General features: G+C 40.2%; 1 protein-coding gene across 14 annotated transcripts in view; it reads left to right on the forward strand.

Moving 5' to 3' along the window:
* Positions 1–25,000, forward strand: part of RBFOX1 (RNA binding protein, fox-1 homolog 1) — a 1,970,253-nt gene that overhangs the window by 1,939,831 nt on the left and 5,422 nt on the right. For 12 of the 14 annotated variants that reach the window (XM_019540075.1, XM_019540076.1, XM_019540072.1 and 9 more), the window contains one exon: positions 8,705–8,757. The exons of the other annotated variants lie outside the window; for them this stretch is intronic. In XM_019540075.1, coding sequence (XP_019395620.1) covers positions 8,705–8,757 — 53 coding nt within the window. The remainder of the gene's footprint in view (positions 1–8,704; positions 8,758–25,000) is intronic. 14 annotated transcript variants of the gene reach the window in all.

Below are 25,000 nucleotides of genomic sequence, written 5' to 3' on the forward strand. Positions count from 1 at the left end.
CTCATTCTGACCTTGCTAAATATATTTAAAAGATCACTTATAACTTTCCATAAATACAGCAGTAATGTGTGCACTACTATGTACTTTAGGGTAATTTGACATGTGCTGTAGGGGTGGTGGGGGCATTGCTTTAATTATAGTAGCTCTGAGAGCCACTCTAATTACAGCACTGCCATTTCTCATGTATCAGTGTCCCTGTACTTAAAAATGGTGGCAGTGGTGCTTGAACTAAAGCTCATTCAATGAGTACAGGGACACTGATACACAAGATGCAGGAGGCTGCTGGAGTGCGGCAATTTCCATGCTACAGTAGACTCGATTAATTGAGTCTGCTCTGACACACTAGTATTCCAGCATGTCCGAGCAGCCTCACTGCTCATGTATAGGCACCATTAGGGTATAAATATATGTTTCATATATATAATATCAGCACAGTTACACATGACTGTTCAGCAACATGCACTTTGGAAGATTAATTGGTCTTGCAGCACACCTTTTTGAAGCGAGAAGCGTGAGAAAATATATCTATGAGTCACCCCATCTCCTTAATCTATTACATTTTTGTCAGCTGTTCCTGGAGGCTTAATTTTCTGTGACTAAAATAGATTTCTTGTTTGAACCCCTGATTAAATGTAGTTCAAGCAGTACCCATAATCCACACTGATGATTTGCATGAGTACATCAAAGTTGAATATGAGAAAATCAGAAACAGTTGTTTTTCCATGTTGTAAGTTGAAGATTAGTTCTAATTGAGAAGTTTTTTAAGTATTCTAAAAAATTGTCTGTTCCTCATAGTTTGCCTGTCATATTAACAGAAAGCATTGTTAATATTTTAGATCCATCTTCCCTTGATTATATTTGTAATGTCTACGTAGAATATATTTCAAAGAGAAAACAGACAGTGTTAAAGAGGAAAACATGTCAGTCTGATATAGCTTCCTTTGAGGTTGAGTGGTATGCTTATGTGCCAGAAGTGGACAGTAGGAATTTGCAAGCTAAAACTCATAAGTACCATCCCCTACATATACAATGCACTCTGCTCTACAGGAAGCTGTGTCCCACTGAAGCTGTGCAGTCAAGAAACTGAGTTCACTGGATGTCAGAGAAGGTGAAGGGATGCAAAGCATGCAGGCAGATTAGCCAGGTTTGGGAGCAAGGTCAACAGCCTTTTCGGTTGCAGAGAGACCTTTCTATTCCCCAGGGAGTCTGTGGGGAGTGGCCATAAATGAATGCTTCTGAAGATTTCTACACTAAAAGCTGTGGAGAAGAGGGGTTACATCTGAAAATTTTGACAGAATGAGTAGAAATAAAATAATTTATTGGAGAGGTGAGTTGTGAAATCAGGTGCAGGGGTTGCTTGCTTTGTGCCTCATCTGCTGTTTAACCTCTTCAATCTGATCAGAACTATATTGAAAGCTCAGAATAGAACATGTAAGCGAATATATGTACTCTACTAATAATCCTGCAGGCTTTACAAAGTGGCAGGTTTGCTAGTCTCAGGCTGTAGCGGCATTTATAGATATGCTCCAGAAGCCGGGGTGGGGACTCTAATTATAACACCCAGAGCACCACATGCACTGAAAAATGGCAGTGCAGGTGCTTTAGCCAAAGCTTATTGAACCAGATTTAGTTAAAGCATCTCCATCACCATTTTTCAGCTCGGGGACACTGATATATGTGACACTGGAGTCTCCTGGAGTACAGTAATTACCATGGTCCAGCAGACTTGATTAATCAATTCTGCTCTGGCATGTTGGAATTGCAACGCCTTGGAGCAGCCTCTCTGCATGTGTATAGGCACCCTAGGATTCTGAAGTGTATTTATGCCTTCAAAAATCCATAATTTATAGTGACATGACACTCATAAGATTGTACATTATAAAAAAAGTAGTCCAGCATAATGTAGAAAATATAGTCTTCAATACTAGTTTGAATTTATGTGTTAACTAATTGTAAATCTGGACCTCGTCTAACAGGCTAATTTAGTATTTGTCTGCTTTTAGCTAGCCGGCAAAATGAATCCTATAAATGCTTTGTCCTCCTTTCTGAAGTTTGGTGCTATATAAACAGACAGAGGTTCTAATATCATAGTTTAGATCTTAGTTTGTGTCTGGACTTGGAACCATTGCACGCCTGTGTTTCATAAGTCACTCCCACTAAAAAAGAATTCTTGGGTCCCAGCTTGGTTCCTTTTCCAGTGTAACTCCTCAGATTATAGGTGATTACTATGATTCAACATAGCTAGTGAAGGATCTTGTGATATAAGGACTTAACCACCTTTCAAATGAAAAAGGGCATAATACAGAGGGACAGGAAGAAACTCCCACCATCCTGAGTATATGAACCACAGTTGAAACTGTTCTGTAAAAAATACTGCAGCCCCCAAGGTATTCCTTGCTGTTCTCTCGATACATAGATGTGAGGGTTGTCAGGCAGATTCATTTGCAAAGGCCCATCCCTTAAAGCAATTCTCCACTCTGTCAAAGGTGAAACACTTGCAGGGCACAGGATGGGTATGCCTCAAGTATTCATAATGAGAACAAGATTTGTGCTCTAGAGGTTAAGTCAAAAACAGGGGGTTTTGTTTTGTTTTTTCTTTAAACTGAATCCAGTCATAATTGGCTGGATTCTTAGCTTTCACAACACTTTTAGAACCTAAACAAAACAGAACAAACACCTACGGTGAGATTACATATTACAGTTAGACTTAGGAGTTGCTAGTTGTAAAGAATTTTAGTTGGGGTTAAGGTTAGTGTGTGCTAGTGATCAATCACAAGTTAAGGGTTAATACCTTCTCTGATGTGCACTGCTCAGACCTGCCCTAGCAGTTCAAAGGAAGAGCCTGGATCTAGGCATGTGGGCACAGCTCAGGCTGCAGAGAGCCCAGGAACAAGCAGGGAGTCCCTCTGTATTATGCCCTTTCTCACTGATTACTGCTGCTGCTCTCAGGCTGATCTGGGTTCTAGGGCAGCACCTGGCTGTGGAGGAGCTGATGGGAGGGCTCAGGTGGCAATCAGAGGGGTGATTTGGGAGTGGGGGGATAGAGGAGGCAGTCAGGATGGCAGGGAGGCAATCTGGGGGTAGGGAGTCAATTTGGATGTCAGAGGGCAAAGGGACAGCAGCTTGGAAGCTCCCTACCCATCTCCTCCCTCCCTCTTCTTGGTCCGCCTCCCTCTTTCCCCTTCCCTTCTGCCTCATGTTCCTCTCTCCTTTACCTCCCTGACCCCCTTAACCCATTTCCCTTCCCTTTTTCTAATCTCCCCCTTTCCACTCAGCTGCCGCCTGGCTTTCCCCCACTGTCAGTCCAGAGCCATAGCGTATTTGATGACAGCTAGTCCACTGGGGACTTTTGTCTCTTGCAATACTAGAGCATTGCAAATTGGTGGCTTTATCTTAACTGGTGATCTCAACTAAGAAGTTAAATTAACTCAAGCTAGGTAGCATAGTTCAGAGATAATCCTTCCCTAAAGAGGCATAACTATAAAAGATTTAGAGGGCACTTAACTTGTTAACAAGCCTTCATGTGTGATCATTCAAGTTTTAAGTGCTCTTAACATGGTCTAATTATAATGTGTAATCTAGGCTTGTGCAAAGTGGTTAGTATTTGCTTTGGATTTGGCCAATTCAGAGGACCATGATTCAATTCAGTTATTTAAATTATAGTCTTGAATCGATTCAGCTGAGTCTGATTCAGAGATTCAACCCCTGCAGATCGACTGAATCTTCGAATCAAACAGGCCCTATCCCCACCTGCTCTTTCAGCCCTATCAATGGCTGCCTCACCCAGCCCCAGCCTCCCAGCTCTTTAAAAAAAGCCCAAAACCCAGCACTCACTGGCTGCTGCCAGGTAGGGGAGGAGGGGAACCCCACTTCCCTCCCACTGCCCTGTGCTGTGTGGGGCTCTTGTCATGAGCCCCATCCTCCACCCACTCTCCGAGTCCCAGCACCCGGCTTTTTTTTTAAAAAAAGGGGGTACTCAAAGGAGTTGGGGGAGCAGGCGGGAATGGGGCCTGGCTGGGGTCCTCCCATGAATTGAGAGCTTTGAATCAATTTGGACCTTTTTACTGGTCTGATTTGATTCAAATTCAGAGATTTGGCCACCAAATCAGCCCAAATCTGCTCTGAACTGAATTAGCACCTGAAGCTTTGCACAGCCCTAATGTAATCTTACCCCTAGATAGGGGACATGTTTGGAGTGTGATCACTCTGCCAAATTGACCTTATCATAGGAGTGTCAAACATGGCAAAAGGGCCAGTTCTGGCCCACAGAGCCATTCCATCCAGTCCCGGTGCTGCCCCTGTGTCGGATAAGAGTCACAAGGGGCACAGCATCTATCTGTAGTGCAGGGTGGGTCCACAAGATGCATCTGGCCCATAGACCTCCTTTCTTTCCCCTCCCCCAGCATGTGTCATCTTGCAGCTGCTCCATCCAGTCTGGGACCTGCACTGCATGTGGCATGGATCCCAGAGCAGCTGAAGCAGGTACCACGTACAGCATAGTGCTGCGCACAGTGGCCACCCCAGCCTGACTAGATGACATAAGGTGCCCATTCTGGGGTCCATGCCACACATGGCACCCACTCCAGCCACTCCTGGACCTGTGCTGCATATAATGCTCACAGGTGCCATTTGCACCACAGGTCCTGAACTGGCTAGCACAGGTGGCATGTGTGGTGCAGTCCTGGAGCTGCTGATGTGGTACTGTGTGCAGTGCAGCTGCCCTATGGCCAGACTGTGCCATATGTAATTCCTGCTCTGGGGCGTGTGGTGGACACAGTGCCTGGTCCAGCAAGTCCAGGCTCCATACTGCATGTCATGCTTGCAAGCACCATATGCGGTGGAGGTCCCAAACTGGCTGCAGCAGGCACCACATGCAGCATCTGCAGGATGTCCTGTTATTAGTAACAGTCCTGGAGCTGTTAGGGAGGGCACTGCCTTTAGTGCAGCCGCTCCTGCAGCCAAACCATGCTGCACGTGGTGCCTGTTCCAGCTGCTTGGAGATCTGTGTTGTACTCAGCATGCATCTTAGACCAACTGGAGCAGCTGCTGGATTAGGTTTGCTGGGAGGAGGAAGAGGAATAGGGGGAGGGGTGGGGGAGCAGAAGGGGAAGGACCTGTGAGTCCAATCCAACCTGTGGAGCAGCCCTATGCTCTATCCAGCCCCATATTAATTGGACACTCTTGGTTTAGGAGGTAAAGGAAAGCAAATCAGAACATCACTAATGCTGTGGCAACCTTAATGGCATCTTTGCTTCCTTGTGCCTTTGTTTCTGCCCCAAACGTAGGAACAGGGTAACTGGAAATCAGGCCACATGAGTTTTTACTATCAATTTGACTTTAAAACATGTTTATTATTTACCGTGTTACTGCTTCAGTATTCTTTTTGCCCCAGTTTGTTTTCCTTACCGTTTGTTAGTTCTCTTCAATTTTTGTTTAAATAAAATAAACATCTTGGGCATCAGTATACATTTTCTATTTCTATAAAATGTTTAAGGTGCAGATTAAATTCAACTGTTTAAGTGATAGTGGGAGAATTTGGATTTAATAGTACAGCATCATGTCTCATAAAACTATGCTTCTTTTTAGGACATGGTTGCATTCCTTGGATAGATTTAAAGCAACACAAGATTATTTTAAAGTATATATGCAGTAAAAATTAACTTTTCACTTTTCCTTTCAAATAAGGATGAATTGTAATTATATAGATGTACATTTTAAGTTATTCTTTTTAGAGTGGTTCACTGTCCATATTTCAAATTAAAATGTATCAAGTAGTCCCATAGCATTAATGGAGAAGCTCTTTAAAACCAATTCACTGTGTTTCTTGAAATGTTTACGTTACTGTAATATATTTAATTTAAAATCTATATTACTACTAGATTATAAACTAGTTTTGTAAGTGGAGTTGTCCTTATCACCTGAATAATTTAATCATTGATCTTATGGTAAAGGGAACAGTTCTGTATTTGCAAAGAAACACATTAAATTAATAGGTCTTTTCCATCTCTAATTTCCTTTATTGGACTTTATTTAGACGTAGATAGAGTGAATCTGCATTCTATGGGCTACATTCTGCTTGCCTAACTAAGGCAAGAAGTCATGGTGAAATCAGTTGTATTGCTCTCATAAGAAGGTTGCACAGGATTTTGCCCACAGTGAATAATTATGCTTCCTACAGAAGACACACATAACACGTTCCCGTGTCTATAGAGAAATTTCTGATTATTAACTCTCGTTCTAGGTATATATATATACTGTAAATAATAAAGCCATTAAAAAATAGAGACAATCACTACGAAGACATTAAGATGATCAAATTACCAGGCAAATGACTGGAATCATTAGTGATAGTATCTAATTATTCATAATAAATTGAATTTGGCTGTCGCATTCCAGTGACTACGTGTACTTGCCCATAAAGTAAATGTTTTATGAGTACTTTAGTTTTCTCAACAATTGTTGTTATACTAATCAATGGTTGCCTTCAACTTTACTTAAAAAAAACTGATTCATGAATTTCTAAAATAAAATATGCAAAAGCTAAGTACAAGAAGGAGTGATGCATTTCTGTGAACACTGCAGGAATGTAACAAGGGCTCTACTTGGGAGATTTTAAAAGGCTTGTCTCTTTGGATAATGACCTGCCTCTGCAGTTCTGTTCAGGCACTTTTGACATTTTTTATATGTATACTCAATAAGAAGTAGAGGGGAAAAAATGACCATTTTAGCCCATTGAGCAATCTATGATTTATAGAAATTGGTCAAATAGAGGAGACATAGGAATGATTGTTCTGAGGTTCTGTGAGTAGCAAATACAGCATATTAATACCAAAAATCCTTCTTTGATTTGATGTCTAAGGATTAACACGTGAGTAAAAGTTATATGAAAAAAGAAGTTGGACTGGAAAGAGTCTGATTCCTTTGCTGTAAAAGGGACTTCCTCCTCTAAATACCATATCCTAAATCAGCACTATGTGGAAGATGTCAAGTAGAAAAGATTTTATTTACTTATATATATTAGCATAGGATCAGCTGTGGGGACCAATAGATATAGAATCTGATTTGCTTTCAAAAGGAGCTTGTTAGGCAAACACTAAAATATTTCTATGTGCATCCTTTTCACAATATAAGAGATAGTGGAAGTTGCATATTAAGTGCAGAATAGCTTTATATTCCTAATGATGCATTTAAATGCTTTGAGTTTGATTTCAGCTATTTGGTACACCATACAGGATAAATAACACTAGATTATTAAAATAATGCAGATAAAAAAATTGGGAAACAAAATTCCAGCCTATGCAGCATTTTCAGAATAACAGAATTAAAAGTGGTAATGTACAGTTTGATAATTAATTTAGCCTCCCTGAAAATGCAGGATATAATATTCCCAATAGCGGTCACACTCAATAATACACTTCTCGATCTTAACCAAAAAAAGCTTGGCTATATGTTGTATAGATTATAGAAACCTGCATAACTTATCAAAATTAGAATATTTTAATTACCCTGAACACAGGACTCCAGGAAAATGTTTAACATTAATGGTAAAATAAACTAGATTTTGGTCCCTTAGCATTAAGCCCACAAGGTGCTGGTCACTCCTTTGAGGTCTTATGCCCCTGAACTTTCCCAGACTTCAATGGGAACTTAGCCCCTGGTGCAAAAAATTCAACACCTTGTAGGACTGAGGTCTCAGTGCAAATGTTGAACCTAGTTCCTAAGATGTGGACTTGCATGGATGTGCAGGTTTCTGTGATGTAGGAACTATAAGAAGTTTTAAATAAAACAGTACCTAAGCTTGAAAACTTGGCACCAGCTTCTTACTTAAACCTGCATAGCTCAAAGGATATCAGGGAAAAATACATACTTTCATATAATAGCACAATTTGATGGTAATGATTCTTTAATAATCCAGATTCTTGATTAAATCAGAGAGCATATATTGCCGAAATCCTGCATACTCCTTGTGAGTCCTAGGATTGCAATATGAGTAAAGGAAGCATGATTTGGGAAATAATGTAGTTTTTCTTTAAAGTGTATTTAGAATTTCTCTTTTTTAGATTATTTGGTGAAAAAAAGAATTTTGCAAGAGAAGTCATATCAAACCAATCATTTTTCTAACTTACTGTGTTCAGTGTTCTGCATCAAATCTTTAGTAGTAGTCAGATGACAATATATAAGAATATACTACGTCATAAATCCTCTCTCAGAAATGGAAGAAAATGCATTTTCTGTATTGGCATAATACAGAAATTCCAAAAATATTTTATTTTCAGTATTCTTCTATAGGCTTTACTTAGTAAATTACATTTTTCTTGCAAACTGTAGGTTTTTACATATTTTTTCAATAGTGCCCTTTAGCACTATTGCTATATACATTAATATAAATAAAGTTTGAGTTTTTAAACTTATAGATATATTTTAGCATGACATATTTGTAACACTAAACATGAAGCTTCCAGCGCAAGAGTCTGTACATAGTCCATATTCAAATGTCACCATTATTTCATTTAAAAGATCCCAGCATGTCTACCTCATGATCCTTATAAACTCTACAGTACTGAAATACGTCAACACTTTTTCTTGCTACATTCATTAAAATTAAGCACCCTTACCCTACCCCATCTGTAAACATCAAGTCAATTGGCAGCTAGCACATTTCCCAGTCAGCAAGCAGTATTGTGAATTTTATCTTCTCTTGCAGAAATCAATTCGTCTTCGTTGCAGCAGATGAAATTTCTTGTAACACCTCTGCAGGTAACAATCATTGATACTTCTTGATGCATCCATCCAGGTCTCAATATCCTTTTTCACATGCTGCAGTTAATCACTAGAGAAAGCTTAGTAAAGTCCATAATATAAATCTTTGGAATAGTTTCACTAAGTTATAGCTTGAAGCCTTTAGGCATTGCCATATAAAAGACATTAGGTTATTTTGCTGACTTTGGTGTTTTATTTCTACTTTCAGTATAATGTGATCTAGAAAAGTAAGAATATGTTGAAGCTTCTTAAAAGGAAATCTCAGTGTTGAAGCTTCTTAAAAGGAAATATCGATTTACAGTGCAATCAAGATTTTGACTTTAAAAAAAGAAATAAAGAAAGGAATAAAATTGTTCATATATATAGGACATTGTAAGTGCTATGGATTTTCCAGTTTTCTGTGTGACTCTCTGGGGGCAAATGGTGCCCACAAGGGTACTGCAGACCCTAAAGCACTCTTGAAGCCTATATCTGTGGGTAGAATAGTGGGAAAGAAGATCTCTCTGTCATCAGAGCATCATCTCTAGTAAGTAAAGGCCCTCGGTTTCTTCACTAACACAATGTTATTGTAACCAGCTGGGTTTTAAAGAACAAATAAGGTTTTTATAAGATATATTCCAATAGAAATCTTATAAATATACAGCATATGTCAAGACAATTCTAGTCTGTTACTTAATATAGTCTGAAACAGTTTTAGTCTTGATTCAGGTAAGCTTGGTATGATTTTACTATGTAACATGAAGATCTGTACATAAGCCAAAATAAATAGTAATAGCATTGGGCCATATTCTGCCATTGGTCTTTACAAAAAATCCTATTGACTTTGCAGGAGCTCTGTGTGCACAATGATGGAAGGATAATGTAGTCTAATATAAAATGTTGGTATTAAACATTTATTTATTTATTTAAAGACAGCGGCAGCAGCAAATGAAAGAAGAATATGTACTTTACAACATAGCAATCTGTACATGAACAAGTCAAGATCCTACAATTTTTGTCAGTGAAAAAGATAAGGCCATTAGCAAAGAGAATATGTATTGACTTTTGCAAATAATATGTTTTTAAATACTATCTAAAACATTTTTCTTTAACATACAAACTGATTTAACATAACTTGTTTAGAATGCTAAATCAGTAATAGAATGCACTTAAAATTGAAACTCTCATCATATTTGAAAAGATAGCAGTTCATATTCTGGCCATATTTGGGTTCGGGATTCTCTATTTAATCTATGCCAGGAGTACAGCATATGCAATGTAGGAATATGTGATTGAATATGGTTCTAAGAACAATGGAAAAATTGATGAACAGTTGAACAGAGGTGCTTTTCTTGTCATGCAGTATGAGTAAGTTAGCTAATGAGAGTCCTGGTCTTGCATTCCTTACATACCCAAACCTTACACTGGGGTCAAGAGGAGTCTTGGTTGTGCAAGGAATTCACACTTGGGTCCATATCCTTAACAGTATAATGTAAGTAACTACAGGTGTGTTGATTAAAATCCCTAGCTTGCATGACAAAGTTCATCAGGATCATCCTTTAGACTACTTATTTTTTTTAATTGTTGTCTGTGTATTGATGAATAATAATGCAACTAATAAGTAAAACTGAGGTTAATGTTTCTGCACCACATTGAAGGGGGAAATGTGTGTGGGGTGATTTTCCTAGCTCCTTTCATCATCCATACCAGAGATAAATTAAACTTAAATCATGTAACATTTTTTTCTGAAGGGTAATTATGCTACTTTTAAAATCAGAAGCATTCGATACGTCAGCACACAGGGTGGCAGCAGCACATGGGGTAGTACAGCTGCTGCTACATTTGAACCCCCAGGGTCAGTGTCCTGGGCTGGTACCACAGTTGCTCCCTTCTTCATTATGTCATTGTTTACAATTAAGCAATTTAACCAAATGTAACAACATGGGATTTTTTGTACATACTGCATATATATACATAAACAACTTGGCAGGGGGATCCTCCCCTAGGAAACTCTTTAAAAATAACAATCTCTTGAAGTAATCTGATGTATTCTGAGGCCAAAATACTTACTCTTCAGAAGAAATATGCTTTGTGGCTAGATCATCTCTGGTAGGAATGTTTAAAGAGGATGCAAACAGAATGGAAGTAGACCAGAGTTAGAGAAAACATCAGAAACTTCCCTTCATTTGAATGGTAAACCTTTAATGAAGGTCTCTAAACAAGTCCCTCCAACCCTTAGGATAGTTATATGAAGGCAAAATTCATTACAAGGGGCCCAGTCCTGAGATAGATAATCACTTTGCACCTCACAGGATCCTAATGAAAAAGTGGCCTGATATTTCAAGCTTGCTAGTTATAAGCAGAATTCCTATAGTATTTTTTGTGTATGTAAATTAATTTTCAAAAGGAGATCTTAATTAATCACTTTCTTTGAGTTTTATAACATCAAAATACATATTCCCTGAAGAAAAAAATATATTTTATGGCATCTTTTCCATGTGAATGCTGGGACATACATTTTACTTTTTATGATCTTATGTAATAAAAGGAAAGCATGAATATCCTAGATTTATACCTCGCTTACTATCTTCCTGTAACTTTTAACTTTTAGTGACTGCTACACATGAACAGCAAAATCCATTGGGTTGTACAATTGATACTGTTTTCCTCCAAAGTGCCAATACCATTTATGCTTTTGGCATGAAAGACCTGTGTATGTTATGAATCTGCTTTCTGACTGAAGTGTGGAACATATAACAAGTCTCTAGTTGCTATTACTGCATTCATTTAACATTTTCAATCATTATCATTCCTAAAAGTGACAGAAAGAAAGAATGTGTGTGGACAAATGAAATGTGTTAGCAGGTTTTAAAAACATAAAGTCTCAGCTCAAAATTATGAGAAAATGCTGTGGTGAAAGATAAATGCTTTCTCTTTCCAGAAATGAGGAAAAACCTGATTCGTTTTGTTCCCCCTAGTTAGGAAACGTAGTAAACAGTGTGGTTTTCTGATGGGATTTGATTGCATTACTTTGTTTGTATAAGAAGAGAGAAACAGGTACCCCAAGATGCTTTAAATGGTTTGTATGGGATATTTACTACCTACAGTCACTTGATTGCAAGGTTTGTGACATTCCCATATGACTCCATTGAGCTCTACTTGGAAGTTGACACCTGTGCAGATTTTGCATATGAAGCAAAATCAGTATATAGCTAAGGCAATTATTTACAAATGAATGGAAATTTCAAGCAATACGTAAGGATGGTTGAAATGCCTATATGCTCTACTTCCTACAAGGTCCATTTCTGGTCATAATTTACCATTAGATTAATAAAGCTCACGTCATACAGTTCACCTCTTGCTTGTTCAATTACCTGGTGCGAGATCTGGGTCAGATATGAAAGTTGAAAATGATTTTTCTTTTTTAACTAGAATTTATATAGAGAAATAATCTAATCAGTTTTAAACTACAATTTCAGACATGTTTGAATCAGCTTTATTTAGATGACAGTGTAGTGGCATATGTTCAGTGTTGAGAACATATGCCTTTAGAGAACAGTCTCTTTTATTTCAGTATCACTACCCAAGGATTGGACTCCATTTCAGGTAGAAATCTGGCAAGGCAAAACATAACTCTCAACAAGATACTTTTCTTATTACACAACGTTCTTTCTTTAACCCTGCAAAACACAAGATGAACAATAGCAGGGGTACCTGGAAGATTCTTCTTCTAGTACTTTATTTAACTTTAATATCTGTGCTTCTTTTCCCAGTAAAAAAATAGTAAATATTGAAGCTCTATTTTGAAAAAGCTAAAAATTTATGTCTGATTGCATAAGAATGATGATGTAGCCATCATGGTCCAGAATAGTATGTATTAATGCACGCAACTACACTTCCTCAACAAATTCTAGTTTCTTTTATGCTGGCAATTTGAACATCCTTTTACTGCTGTTGTAAATAGTTGTGCATGGCTTATACGGAACTTTTATTTGTTACTGCTTTTACTACTCCCCATAGTTGTTATGGTAAGATGTTCAACCATGGGATCAGCTGATAAAAATCAGTAAACACTTGGATTATCCTCTGTTCTTCTGTAGTAAGTTTGATTAATCCTTCTATCTCACTCAGTGAAAACATTGGCAGCCCTTTTCAGCATCTTTGTCATTATCTCTTTGACAGCTTGCCTTCCTTGTGCTTGCAGTTCTAGGTCAGTTCGCATGGCTAGTCAAATGTGACAACATGACAAGATTAAGTAAAGCCAGGGTTCTGTGATTTGTAAATGGAGGATTTGCAATGTGAAGCTGTTTTGATAACAAAAATAGAGAATAATCTATGTTTGCACTGATCTCAACAGGTTGTGGGGGGAGAGAAAGGGCAATGAGTACATTCCCTGTATTCAGATCTGAGAGTGAGAAAACCAAGACAACTGCTGTTGCAATATGCTTAAATTATGAGACTTGAAAGATGGATGTCATTCCGTCTGCGTATGTACAATATATTTTTTATGCACATGTGCAACAGACAATGAACACATGGGAAGTTTAGTAGACATTGAATATGAAATGTTTAATTTTAAAGTATTTATTTAAAACAGTGAATAAAAAACAATGAAGACCACATAAAAATGCATGGTGTCAAGTAAACAAGCAGTCAGCCTGTTAAAAATATGGTTCAATTATAACAATAAAATGGTTTACAGACAAAACCAGAAATAATTCATTTCCTGCTAAACTACTTCCACTTTTGAGGTGGCCCCCGTGGTACCCATTAGTCTCTAGTACCCCTTCACGACAAGTTTTATCAGGAGCAGAAGTGAAATCAAATTTTCCCAGTAGAAATGATATGGATGAATGCAGCTAAGCGGGACGCAATTTTCAGATTAGAAACTGATTGGGACACCAAGTTAAATGTGTTCATTTATATGACAAGGGGCCTTCAACTATTAATAAATGCCAGTGGTCCAGATGTAGGTTTTACATGTGAAGGAAGATCTTAAAACAAAAACCTGCAGCTTACACCAGGCAGGAGCATTATTCTATAGTAACTTGGAGGGGATAGGGTCCTCTCCAAAATCACAAGGTCTGCATCTTGTAGTATGTGGATATTCCTGTAATCATAATACTGACCAATCCCAGTTCTTCTTAATTGGCCAGGACCAACAAAGTGGGCAGGCCAGAACCTCCTGTGATTGGACGTATATGATAAGCTACAGAGAAGGAATAGAAGGCATTGTATTCATCTGAATATGTTCTTGTACCTTCACCTCATGCTTGACAGTAAGAAGAATATGGGATGACACCTCCCGTGAAGCAAGAGAGAAACCATGGCTGTGAATTAGAAACTTTTCTAATTAGCAAGATTGATAGCCAAACAAGTGGCACTGTGGGAAACTCCCTTGCATGTATTTATCATAATTGGGATAAAAGGTACTGACTGAAAAAAAACATAAATCAAAGAATAGGACAGCAGCAGGTGCTTAGGAGATGCCAACTCTTGTGAAATAGGCACAACTGGTTTTGCAGCAGTTAAGCAATCTTACTTTGATTGTTACAGGCCGTAAAGGCTATACCACTGAAAATTGTCCCTGAAGGACAGGAATCAATAAGAAAAGAAATATAAAATACACAATATAAAACTCTATATTCAAATAGAGGCCAGAATCTTGGAACACTTCCAAAATTCTACACAAATATTTCAGGTGGGGCTTTTTTCCCCCACAGAAAAGAAACAAAATCTTGATGCATAAGATTTGACAAGAAAATTTGTGAGTTTCATTGTTTAGGTATTATCAGTGCCCGAGCGTTCTAGATCCTTTACAAACAAAAAGAAAGAGACTGGATGGTTAAAAGGCATTCACAGTTTTAAAAAGGACTAACATTTAGACACGGTACAACACTTCTCTAAATCCTGTAAAGCAGCTATCTGGCATTTATCCTATTCAAAAGCAAAACTCCAGTGACCAAGCTCAGACCTAGCATAAGCAGGTCAAATAATTCAGAACTTTGTTATTTCATCTTTTTTTACTAAGTTTGGAGTGGCTTTTTTAGTTCATAATTGTGGAAAGTAGTGCAGGTTGTTATTCAGGATTTCAAATGTTGAGGGATGCCCTAGTGGGTACAAGAAATACATTTTTGTTTGACTGATTGCTTGCTTGCTTGCTTGACTTATATGCCACCCTTCCCATCAAAGGCTCAGGGTATCTTACAATAAGAGAACAGAACAATTTACAAGGGAACTAGACTATCAATATAAAGTAGAGACCCCCTAAACAATATCTCAGCCTATCTTTGTTTGCTCAATACATACTCATATAAGGTCTTTCAGTGCTTCCAAAAGATGTCCAGGCACAGGCTCTGGTAGGCTTTGAGGACTTGCCAAGTTGACTTGGTGTACTGATGGTTGGTCTTTGCTAACCTTAGGGATTCTGATGCAGTGTAAGCAAGAAGGCAGTTCCTTAGGTTGATCAGGGTCAAGACCATTTAGAAATATAGGCCCCAGAAAGCTATGGGGAGCCAGCGCACACTCTGGAGCACCAGTTTCATGCTCCTGGCAACCCACCCCTCTTAGAAGATGTGCTACCACATTCTGCACCAGCTGCAGCTTCCAGATGGTCTTGAAGGACAGCCCTACATGGCAGTAGTCTAGCCTTGAGGTAGGAAGTCACGGGTGATGTTGACCAGATCTGAATCTAAAAGTAAGGGTCTCACATTTCTCATCAGATAGAATTGGTGAGAAACACTCCTAGCCACTGCCACCACCTGAGGATTCAGAAGCATACCAAGGCTGACAACCTGAGTGACAAAGGGAGGCTAAACTGCATCAGTGAAAAATATCTCACAATCTCAAACATATAAGGGTTCTCTTGTAGAAATCCTACCTTGTCCAGTGCTGGTGATCAGCTCTGGCCTTTTCCCTCCAATTCTGTAAGAGCATATTGGTATTATACTACCTGGCATTGTCCAGAACCTCCAAATAGTTTGGGAGGTGGAAATGTCATTTGAAGAGGTGACAGAAAATCTGTATTAACATTGTGAGGCTAAGGCTGCATGCTGTTTTCTGGGTAAGTCTTGTAAGTCCAGCATTCATCCCCAAACATGCCAACCCTCCATCCTTTTCAGAAAAGCAGCTTCTTTGGTGGAGGGGGGAACCACAGGCAAAGTGATATCTTATATCATGTAGAGGTAACGTGAGCCTTTGATGTTCTAAATGTAAAATGTTATATAGGTAATAAGGCTATGTGAAACAGCTATGTTTTGTTTCCATTTCAGATTTGGCTGAATCCATTTTGGAGTTTTGATGATGTTTTGGTGCCGATTTGGAGATTCGGATTAGCCAGGGAGAGGCAGGCACAGCCAGGTGGCTTCAGAGTCTTCCACAGCTCCACCAGGTGTGCCTGCCTCTCCCTGGGCAGGGAGGGCTCTGGGAGAAGCCCCCATGGATGCTCTGCCTGGCCTCATCCCCTGCCCAACTCCAGCCTTCTGGCACTTGAAAAAAAGTCCCACACTCACTAGCTGTAGCAGCAGCAATCAGGGCCTCTGAGGGCTTGTGGCAAAGACCCCGCCCCCCATACAGCATGGGGCAGTGGGTATCACCCCCTCCGCCTCCACTTGGCACCCACATGGCAGCTGTCACATCGTGCAGGTGCAACACAGTTCAGCAGGGCACTGCACACTGTCCCGGAAATGGGGCAGCTACACCTGTCAGCTGGAATTTGGCACTACTCAGCCCCACTGGCCCCAGCTCCCAGACAGCGTGAAGCACCCTGCCAAGCACACTGCACCTGTGCCAGGAAGGGGGAGCGATCCCCAGTGCCCCCCACTGCTCTGCGCTGCATAGGGGGGGCTCTGTCATGAGCCCCCAGAGACCCTGATTGCTGCAGCTATGGCAGTGGAGTATGAGGCTTTTTTCTTTTCTTTTTTTTTTTTTTAAGTGCCAGGTGGCTGGGGCCATGTGAGGGATGGAGCCAGGCAGGGCACCCTCCTGCAGCTCCTCTGGCTGTACCTGCCTCTGCCCCAGTGTGGGGAGCCACAGGAGAAGCCCCCATGGCTGCTCCACCCACCCCCAGCCTCCTGGAGCTTAACAGGGAGGGCTGCAGGCCTGTTTCAGACTCTTGCTGCGGGTGCAGGCCCCTGGATCTGCACACAGTATGACAGCAGGCTGTCACTGCTGGCTGGGACTGGCACTTGGCACAGCCCGTGCCAAGCATCAGGAAGACTGGTGCTGCCGCTGGCCCCAGGTGGCAGTGGCAGCACGCTTTCATTCCACACACACATCCAGGGGCCCGCACCCCATCAGGAGGGCTGTGGTGATATGCCAGGATTTCTCCCAGAGGGGCATGGGCCCCTGGATCTGCATGTGGGATGACAGCAGGCTGCCTTCTCTCCCCCAGAGCACTGGGATTGGAAGGGACCTCAGGGACAGATCACAGATACTGGCCAGCTACAGATGTCAGTATCAGGGCAGTCCTCCTTCCCCCGCGGGTTTCTGTTTCCCCACAAGCGTGTCTCTGATATATGCTGAAATATCCAAAACATTTCGGATGCTTTCATCTTGGAGATGTTTCAGAGTCTTCCATTTCATTTCAGATTCGGTGTTTTGGGTGCCAAAACAGACTGAAACACCTCTGAAACAAAATGGCTGCTGAAGTTTCACACAGCCCTAACAAGCAATTTTACTCAAGACAACAGAAATGACTGAGAGTAAATAAAAATCTTAAGCAAATTACTACTATAGAGCGTGTGTAGAAGAAATGAGGGGCATATGTCCACAACACTTTAAAGCCGGTTAAATGCTTTTGCACCACTTTAATGGTGCTGATTTTTGCATGGGTCAGTGGTGTATTGCGCATTTATTCAAGCTGCTGTAGCACATTCGGCAGCATAATGCGCCATAAATGACTTTGGGGTGTAGCAAACTAAAACACCTGAGGAGTTTTAGTTTGCTACCCTACAGTCATGGAGCAAAGCACTGGTCTCTGTGTGGCTCAGGGACTGTGCAGGCAGCCTGGGAAGGCTCCTCCATTTCATCTGCACATACCCATATAATACAACATACTAAAAAAACTATAGTAAAGAATATATGATTTTTTTTCTGTTTAAAATATATCAGTAACAAGTATTCTTTCACACTGGATACAACACAGTCCTCTGCTGATAGCATGTTGTTGTTATTTTTTCTCCCCCTGAAACTCATTATGAAATGAGTAGTTTAGGCATCATGTAGCTCTGTACTGCAATTCTCTTTCACTTGCCATAGGCCTTCCTTTATGATCAGGTGACCAATAAAAGAGCCAACAGGGCCAGTCATTGGAACCATTTATCTGGGGAAACCAAAGGTTACCATTGCTACAAGGACTTCCTTTTCTCAGGCAATATCACCACTGAAACCCACCCAGCTCTGCCTTAAGAAGGTTATTTATTGCAGTTCTGTGTTACCCTCGTTCACCTTCCCTGTGGCTATGAAAATCAGATAATCAATACAAACTTCTAAATTCTGATGGTTATGGCTCTCACCAGTTGGGAGGCATAAAATCCCTGGTATTAGTGCTCCCTTCCTACACATGAGCTGTTGAGCTGTGGTAAGAATTAAGAGAACCAAGCTCACTTCTTGCTGCTTAGGCAAGTTTGGTCCACTTAGTTGAGACGGTTAAAGTTATCTGTTTCTAAAAGATTTCCTTGTCAAAAAATAATAACCCTTAACACCAACTGAAATTACACTGGTCCAGGGTTCAAAGCCTGAAAGATCAGAGGACTTCTCATTTTAAAATCAGATAGTCAAGTAAGGTCAGATTCAATAAAAATGCTTCTTCTTGCAGAAAAGTCAGAATTCTTAGTATTCAACTAATATAAATAATATGTTTTTAGCCTGACATATAACAAGAGGCATATTAGACCATATTTACAGCATTGCTATTTTATTTTCAGTCTAAATTTTCACTTGACCTTAGCATCCATCAGCTCACATTAACATTTGAAATTCATGTTTTCAGTGACTGGCAAGAGTTAGTCAGTTTTCCAAAGTGATAGTAGTTTCTGAGATTTTGGTTTCAAATAAATCAGTTTCTCAATATCTGAATGGGGAAAAAAGGAGGAAGAAAGCAAGTAATAAAATATGTGACCTTAAATTTTAGTATTTCATGACTTACCAGAATAAAAAAGCACTTAGGATGTGCTTTCAGAACCAATGTTGTTGTGGGGGTTTTTTCCCCCTGCTACTGGTTTTGAACCAGCAATGGGGGTCAAACTTTGTTCTTCCATACTCTTTAACTTACTTTTCTTAAAATACTAATTTTATACCACTTAAAATGTTTTAGCAGGAAAACTATGTTAAATGGCTTCAGCTTTTATATTGTGATTTTCCCTTGCTAATTTTGTTAATCTAATAATGTGTGTTGCTAAGCAGTTTCCAAATTATGCTAAAGCCCAAACTCCCTAATCAGGACTGGAGCCTCATTACCAGGCTTTGGTGCATAGGAAAATATGGTCACTGCACCAAATGATTTACAAGCCAAAAATTAAAGAAGTTAGCTTTGGGAAAGGAGATTCCTTACCCACATTTTAGAGGTTTTAGCAAAATGAGACAATTAAAAGGCTTATTTAGTTTCAAATGCCTTACTTTTAAACCTCGTATGTAGGAGCTGGCATAGCTAGTTGTGTACCTTAGCAAATTCTGTGCATGTGCAGGTACAAATTTGCTCATTTGTAATATACATATTGCAATATATATTTCCCCAGTAGATAATGTAGATTTACTTTTTCAAGTGTTTAAGCATTTCTTTTTTTATCCTGTTGAGTTCCCCACAGAGGGCAGCAATAAGTTATTACTAATTCATGTTTCATAGAAATTCCTGTTGAATCAAATGAGAGCTTTGCCTGAGTAAAGATTAAATAATACATGAGAATCTAGCCACTAGTGAATGTTTTACATCTGTGTTCTAAGCCACTGGTCCTTGCCTACCCAGGAGTCTCTCTCTCAAAATTTCCCATTGTTGCACCTGTTCTGAAGGTCCAGCCTGAGCAGCAACAATGTGTGCGACATTGGTCATGGAGGTCATACTTTTATTAGCATCATGCCATCTACACTTACATGAAAAAAGATGAAATGACAAGGTGAAAAAATCCTGGCACTGCACTGCGTGGCGTTCTATTAGTGGTGCACAAGGAGTACATTCTTAATAAAAAGTCAATTGTATTCATAGCTTGAAACAAGGATTCCTGTAAAATTTCACTCCTTCAGGAAATCGTGTTGACAGTTAAACTGTGTCCTTCAGGTGTCATTTTTTTAAAAAGGTAAATGTATGTCTAAATGTTTTAGTTAAGAATTACCGTCAGTGATAATTTCCAGTGTAAATTCTAGAAGAACACTGAAATAATGCTAATTTTAATGAAAAATAAGTCTGCTGAAACATAGCAGCTGATGAGTGAATAACTTGCTTGCTTGGTGACTGTGCAGTAGTTTATTGACTTTCAGCTTGACAGTATGCCTTAAGTTTTTCCCACCATTTTCAGATGGACTCTTAATATACTCCACTAACCTTGTGAGCATCTAAATTTCTGTGTCATGGAAGCGTGTGTTTAAACATTAGCATTTAAAAAGAAACCTACTTGGTTTACGTTTAAGCTGACACTGTTCCTTTTTCTCTGTGGAAATGAAATTTATTAATCATAATAAAACCATCATATTCTGAAGGTGGAGGTCACCCTGAGGAGAAAAAAAAAAGTTCTATTCATTGCAGAAGAATTTCAAATGTGTGTTTCCCAGATACTACCTTAGTATGGTTCTGTCTTCCTTAGAAATGTATTCTTCTATGGTGGTAGCTTGTTTTCTTCCAAAATAATTTCATGCAATCAGTTGTAAGAATGATACTTTTGTTTCTCTTTTTTAAAAGCAGTTTGTTCTCTTTTATGTTAGATTTGGAAAGATTCTATGTATGTATCATTATACCAAAGGAGGTTTGTTTTATTTTGGAGTTATACAGATCTGGCAAAGTAGGATTTCAAGATCCTGTAAACTCTTTTGGTTCTAAAACTTTCAGTGTGGATGTTTGTTTTTTTCACATAACAGTGGTGTGGGTGGTTAGAAAAGAGTGGTCTTACAGCAATTTCTGAAATAACAACAAGCTTGACAGTGGAGAAAGCTGTCAATAGGAATGCAAAGGAAATTTTCTTAAGATGCAATGGTTTATACATAACAGGACACAATTATCTTATAAAGTTGATGCTAGTTGATCAACCTGTTTCCTTCTAGTCTGAGGAACATGCAGCTGTACACAATAGGGTCAGTAATCAAGATATGATAAATGTGTTCTATGTAATTTAAACCACTGGCATTAATTGGCATTTCTTTTCAAATACTTTGATCCAAAAATTGTGATGAAGTCATTCTGCTTTAGGCCCTGAAGAACTTAAAATATTGTTCCCTTGAACGAAGAGAACAAGCTAGACCAGATTCTACTACAATGCACTGGGAAGTAAATGCTGCTTACATTAGACCTCTAAGTATCACAGCATAGAAATTATGGCTGACAGTTTTGGGGAAGTTCTTACCACCAAACTCAATAGCACCTGATAGGTGTACAGGCCTTGGGAAAGCCTGACATCTTATTTAGTTTCTAGATGTGAAAGGTATTTAGTGATGAACTCTACCTCAAATGTGGCTACTAGCCCCTTTCTCTTTTAAGGCCAGTGGAGTTGGCATGAAAATCTAATCCCTCCTATGCTATATAAATGTAAAGAGGTGGTGATGTATTCTGTACAGAGTTTGCTTGAATTATTGTCCAACGTTAGGAACAGAAGGCAGTTAGTCACCAGCAGTTCTGTTGTCTTTTATAATTCATAGAGGGCATGCATCAGTGGTGCATGTCTGGCCCTTTATGACTAATGCTACAGAATTCATGCCTTTGGGAGAAACAGTATAGTCCCCTTTGATGAATATAGAGGCCACTAGTTGCTCTAAGTGACTTAATTTCTATATGTACATATAAGGATATAGAACGTTACCTCATGCTAAAGAATACCTGCTGTAGTGTGGGCTCATCTATAAATGTCCCTCAAAAAACTTGTGAGCAGTTCATGCTGGAGTCAGCTGCCATGGCTGCCCCGCCAACCCCAGCTCCCAGCCCTTAAAGAAACACACACTTACTGGCTCCTGCCATGTGGGGGAACAATCCCTGATGCCCCCCCCCACTGCCCCATGCTGTGTGGGGGACTCTGCCACAAGCCCCCAGAAGGCTCAAGGCCACTGCAGCAGCTGCTGAGCTAGGGGTGGTGTTGTTTTAAAGGGCTGAGAGCTGGTGCAGGAAGGGCAGCCATAGCGGGGGCCTTGGAGAGCAGGTGGGGGTTGGGAGGCTCGTGGCAGAGCCCTCCACAAAGTGTGGTTCAGTGGGGGGCAGTGGGGATTGCCCCCTGCCTGGCAGCAGCCAGTTAGTAGGGGCTTTTTTTTACAGAGCTGGGAGCTGGGGCTGGGGCTGGGGCTGGGTAGGACAGCCATGGGGGGTGGGGCTGGGAGGGTGGCAGGGGACACTCAGAGAAGCTATAGGAGCAGGCAGGAGATGGGGCCTGGCAGGGGTCCCCCCATGATCCCCTCCCCCTTCCTCTAGCCCCTCTCTCCCAACCCCTACTTACCAGCATGGAGTCCAGGTCTAGCTCCCTGCTGCAACCAGCAGGGACTGCCTGAATTGTTGAAGCTCTCCAAATCTTTTCCAAATTGATTTGGAGAGTTTCAAATTGATCCAGACCTTTTAATTGGTCTCCTGATCCGATTCAGTTTGATTCAGGTTTGTAGATTTGGCCACGGAATTGGGCTAAACCTCTTCCAAATCAAATCAGCTTTGCACAGCCCTAGTGATTAGGGCACTTGCCAGTAAATAGGATGCCCAGGTTCTAGGCTTTCCTTATTCTGAAAGAAAACTGGTAATGGCACTGAACAATGCCTAACCCAGTGATTCTCAACCAGGATGTTGCAGGGTGCTGCTCAATATTAGGACTGTTAGATATGTAGACATATATACACAATTCACAAAATAAACCCAGAAATTTCAACTAGGTGCCCATGGTATCAAAAACCTTTAAAACTGTTGTTTGAATTCCTTGTGATAGAAGAATTGCCTTATTATTTTTCCAAAACAGAGAAAACAAGGAAAAGATAGGGGTTGGTATTTTCTGAGAATCGCTTTGAGTGTAACAGAGTTAAAAACCACTAGCCCAACCTGTGGCTTAATCACTGAGGCAGTGTTCTGGGAAGTTGAAGAGATGCAAGTTCAAAACCCTTCAGGGTGAGAGGAGCCTAGAAGCTGAGTCTTTTGTTTTCCAGTCAAGTACCTCAACCACTAGGCTGCTTGACTGAAAAAAAGGGCAGGTCCTTTTTCTAGCTAAATCACAATTTCAGAACTTGGGCTTAGGTATACACATATGGAACCAGAGACATGCCTGGTTAGAGCACAGCCTACTCTGCATGCTCATTAGCAGTGTAGATGCTTACATGTCCACAGTGAAGATAGATTAAGATCTCAAATGGCAGTTATGTGGTGTTGCATTTCAGCATGTAAAGTGAACTAGGATTCTGCTTTTTTTATCCTAAATACTTTGTTTCCTGATCTTTCTGAGGATCTTTCAATAAGTTCAAATATTGGAGAGAGGAAGGTGGAATGGCAAAAGGCAGATGCCTCCTGCACAGATGTACCTTATAATGAAACATCGAGATCTACATAGGACTTTTTAAAGGGTTGTTGTCAACTTTTGGTGTCTCTGCAACATTTCCCTTAATGGTAATAGGAAATCTGCACATGAAATATGTCATGGTGTTTGGATTTATAAATGCAGAGATGCTAAAGCTAGTAAAAATATCTGTTAGGGCTTAGAAGCAACAATACAAATCATTTATCATCTTTTCTTTGTATTTTAGTCCAGCATTTATTTTAAAGTGGCATGAAAATGTTAAGTTCTAAATTTTCATATGTGTGCTATTTGTATGTACTCCAGTATTTGGGGTAATGATATGATACAGCCAGAGCTTGATACTTAGAAGAGCTGAGTACATGTAGAGTTCCATCAGGATCAACTGGTGTGCATGTGCTCAACATTTAGGAAAATCATGCCTTGGGTATACTAGCAATTTTAAAAACCAAAATTAGAGGACACTATGAAAATATGTCTACATTTATATAGATCTACAACATTTGTGATAATGTGCAGTACAAGAAGGGGAAACTCAAAATAAATGGATTGAATTAATACAGCACTTTCACAGGATTCCTGTTAGGGGTGTGTGAAAGGGGCAGTATTCAATTTGGATTTGGATTCAACCTGATTTGTGGGACAGCAATTCAGCCATAGACACAGCTTTAAATGTTTTTTCTATGTACGTCAAGGTACATACCAGGCATGGCTCATAAACACTGTTATGGTGGGGCAGGTGGAACATCTCACAGGAGCATAGCCCCCCTCCCCCCCACACACACACATGTTCGGCGGTGAACGCAGAAGTGGACTCGAAATACTTCTGGTCAGTTTCCAGGTCTGCCGCCAAGCATTTGGGCAACCCTTCTCTGCACCCACCTCAGCCACAGGGGACCCCAGGTGTCCCCCCCCAACCCAGGCGGAACCAGTCACCAAGCTGGGGGGTGGGGTCCCCCACACACCCTGCGGTGGACCTGGAAGTGGACCAGAAGTGCTTCTGGTCTGCTTCCGGGTCCCCTGCTGAGCACGCTGGGGACCCCCCTGTGTTCCCATGGGACGCTCCATCTGCCTCAACACATCAGCATTCATGAGCCACCTGGTACCTTGAGGTATGTAGAAAAATCAGTTAAAACTGTGTCTATTTCTGAATCATTAAATCTCTCTGAATCGATTCAGAGGGTTCTGATTCGGTTCAGAGATATTAAAGGGTCTCCTGAAATTCATTTCAGATTCAGAGATTCGGCCACTGAATTGAATCAGCAACTGAAGCTTCACACAGCCTTCATTCCAATGCTAGCACTTGGGAAACACGGCTTGAGAATAGACCTTTAGGCAATAAGACCACTGCAGAAGCAGAACACTTAATTCCAGTGAAAATGATCCATTTGCTTGGCAGCCAAACCAGGATCAAACTGGATTGCAAAATAACCTCACACAAAGTACCTCAAGTAGAAGGAACATTGTTAATTCTGCAGAAATCAGAGGATAGCGGGAGTAAAGGCTGTATTCTTCTACAAGTGAAGACATATTCTCCAGTTTGCACTTGTTGAATCTCTTTCTACTTTTTCCCTCAAGGAAGTATA

This window comes from Crocodylus porosus, unplaced genomic scaffold (genome assembly GCF_001723895.1).
Source record: "Crocodylus porosus isolate Cpor-Errol unplaced genomic scaffold, CroPor_comp1, whole genome shotgun sequence".
In the NCBI taxonomy this organism is placed as follows: domain Eukaryota; kingdom Metazoa; phylum Chordata; order Crocodylia; family Crocodylidae; genus Crocodylus; species Crocodylus porosus.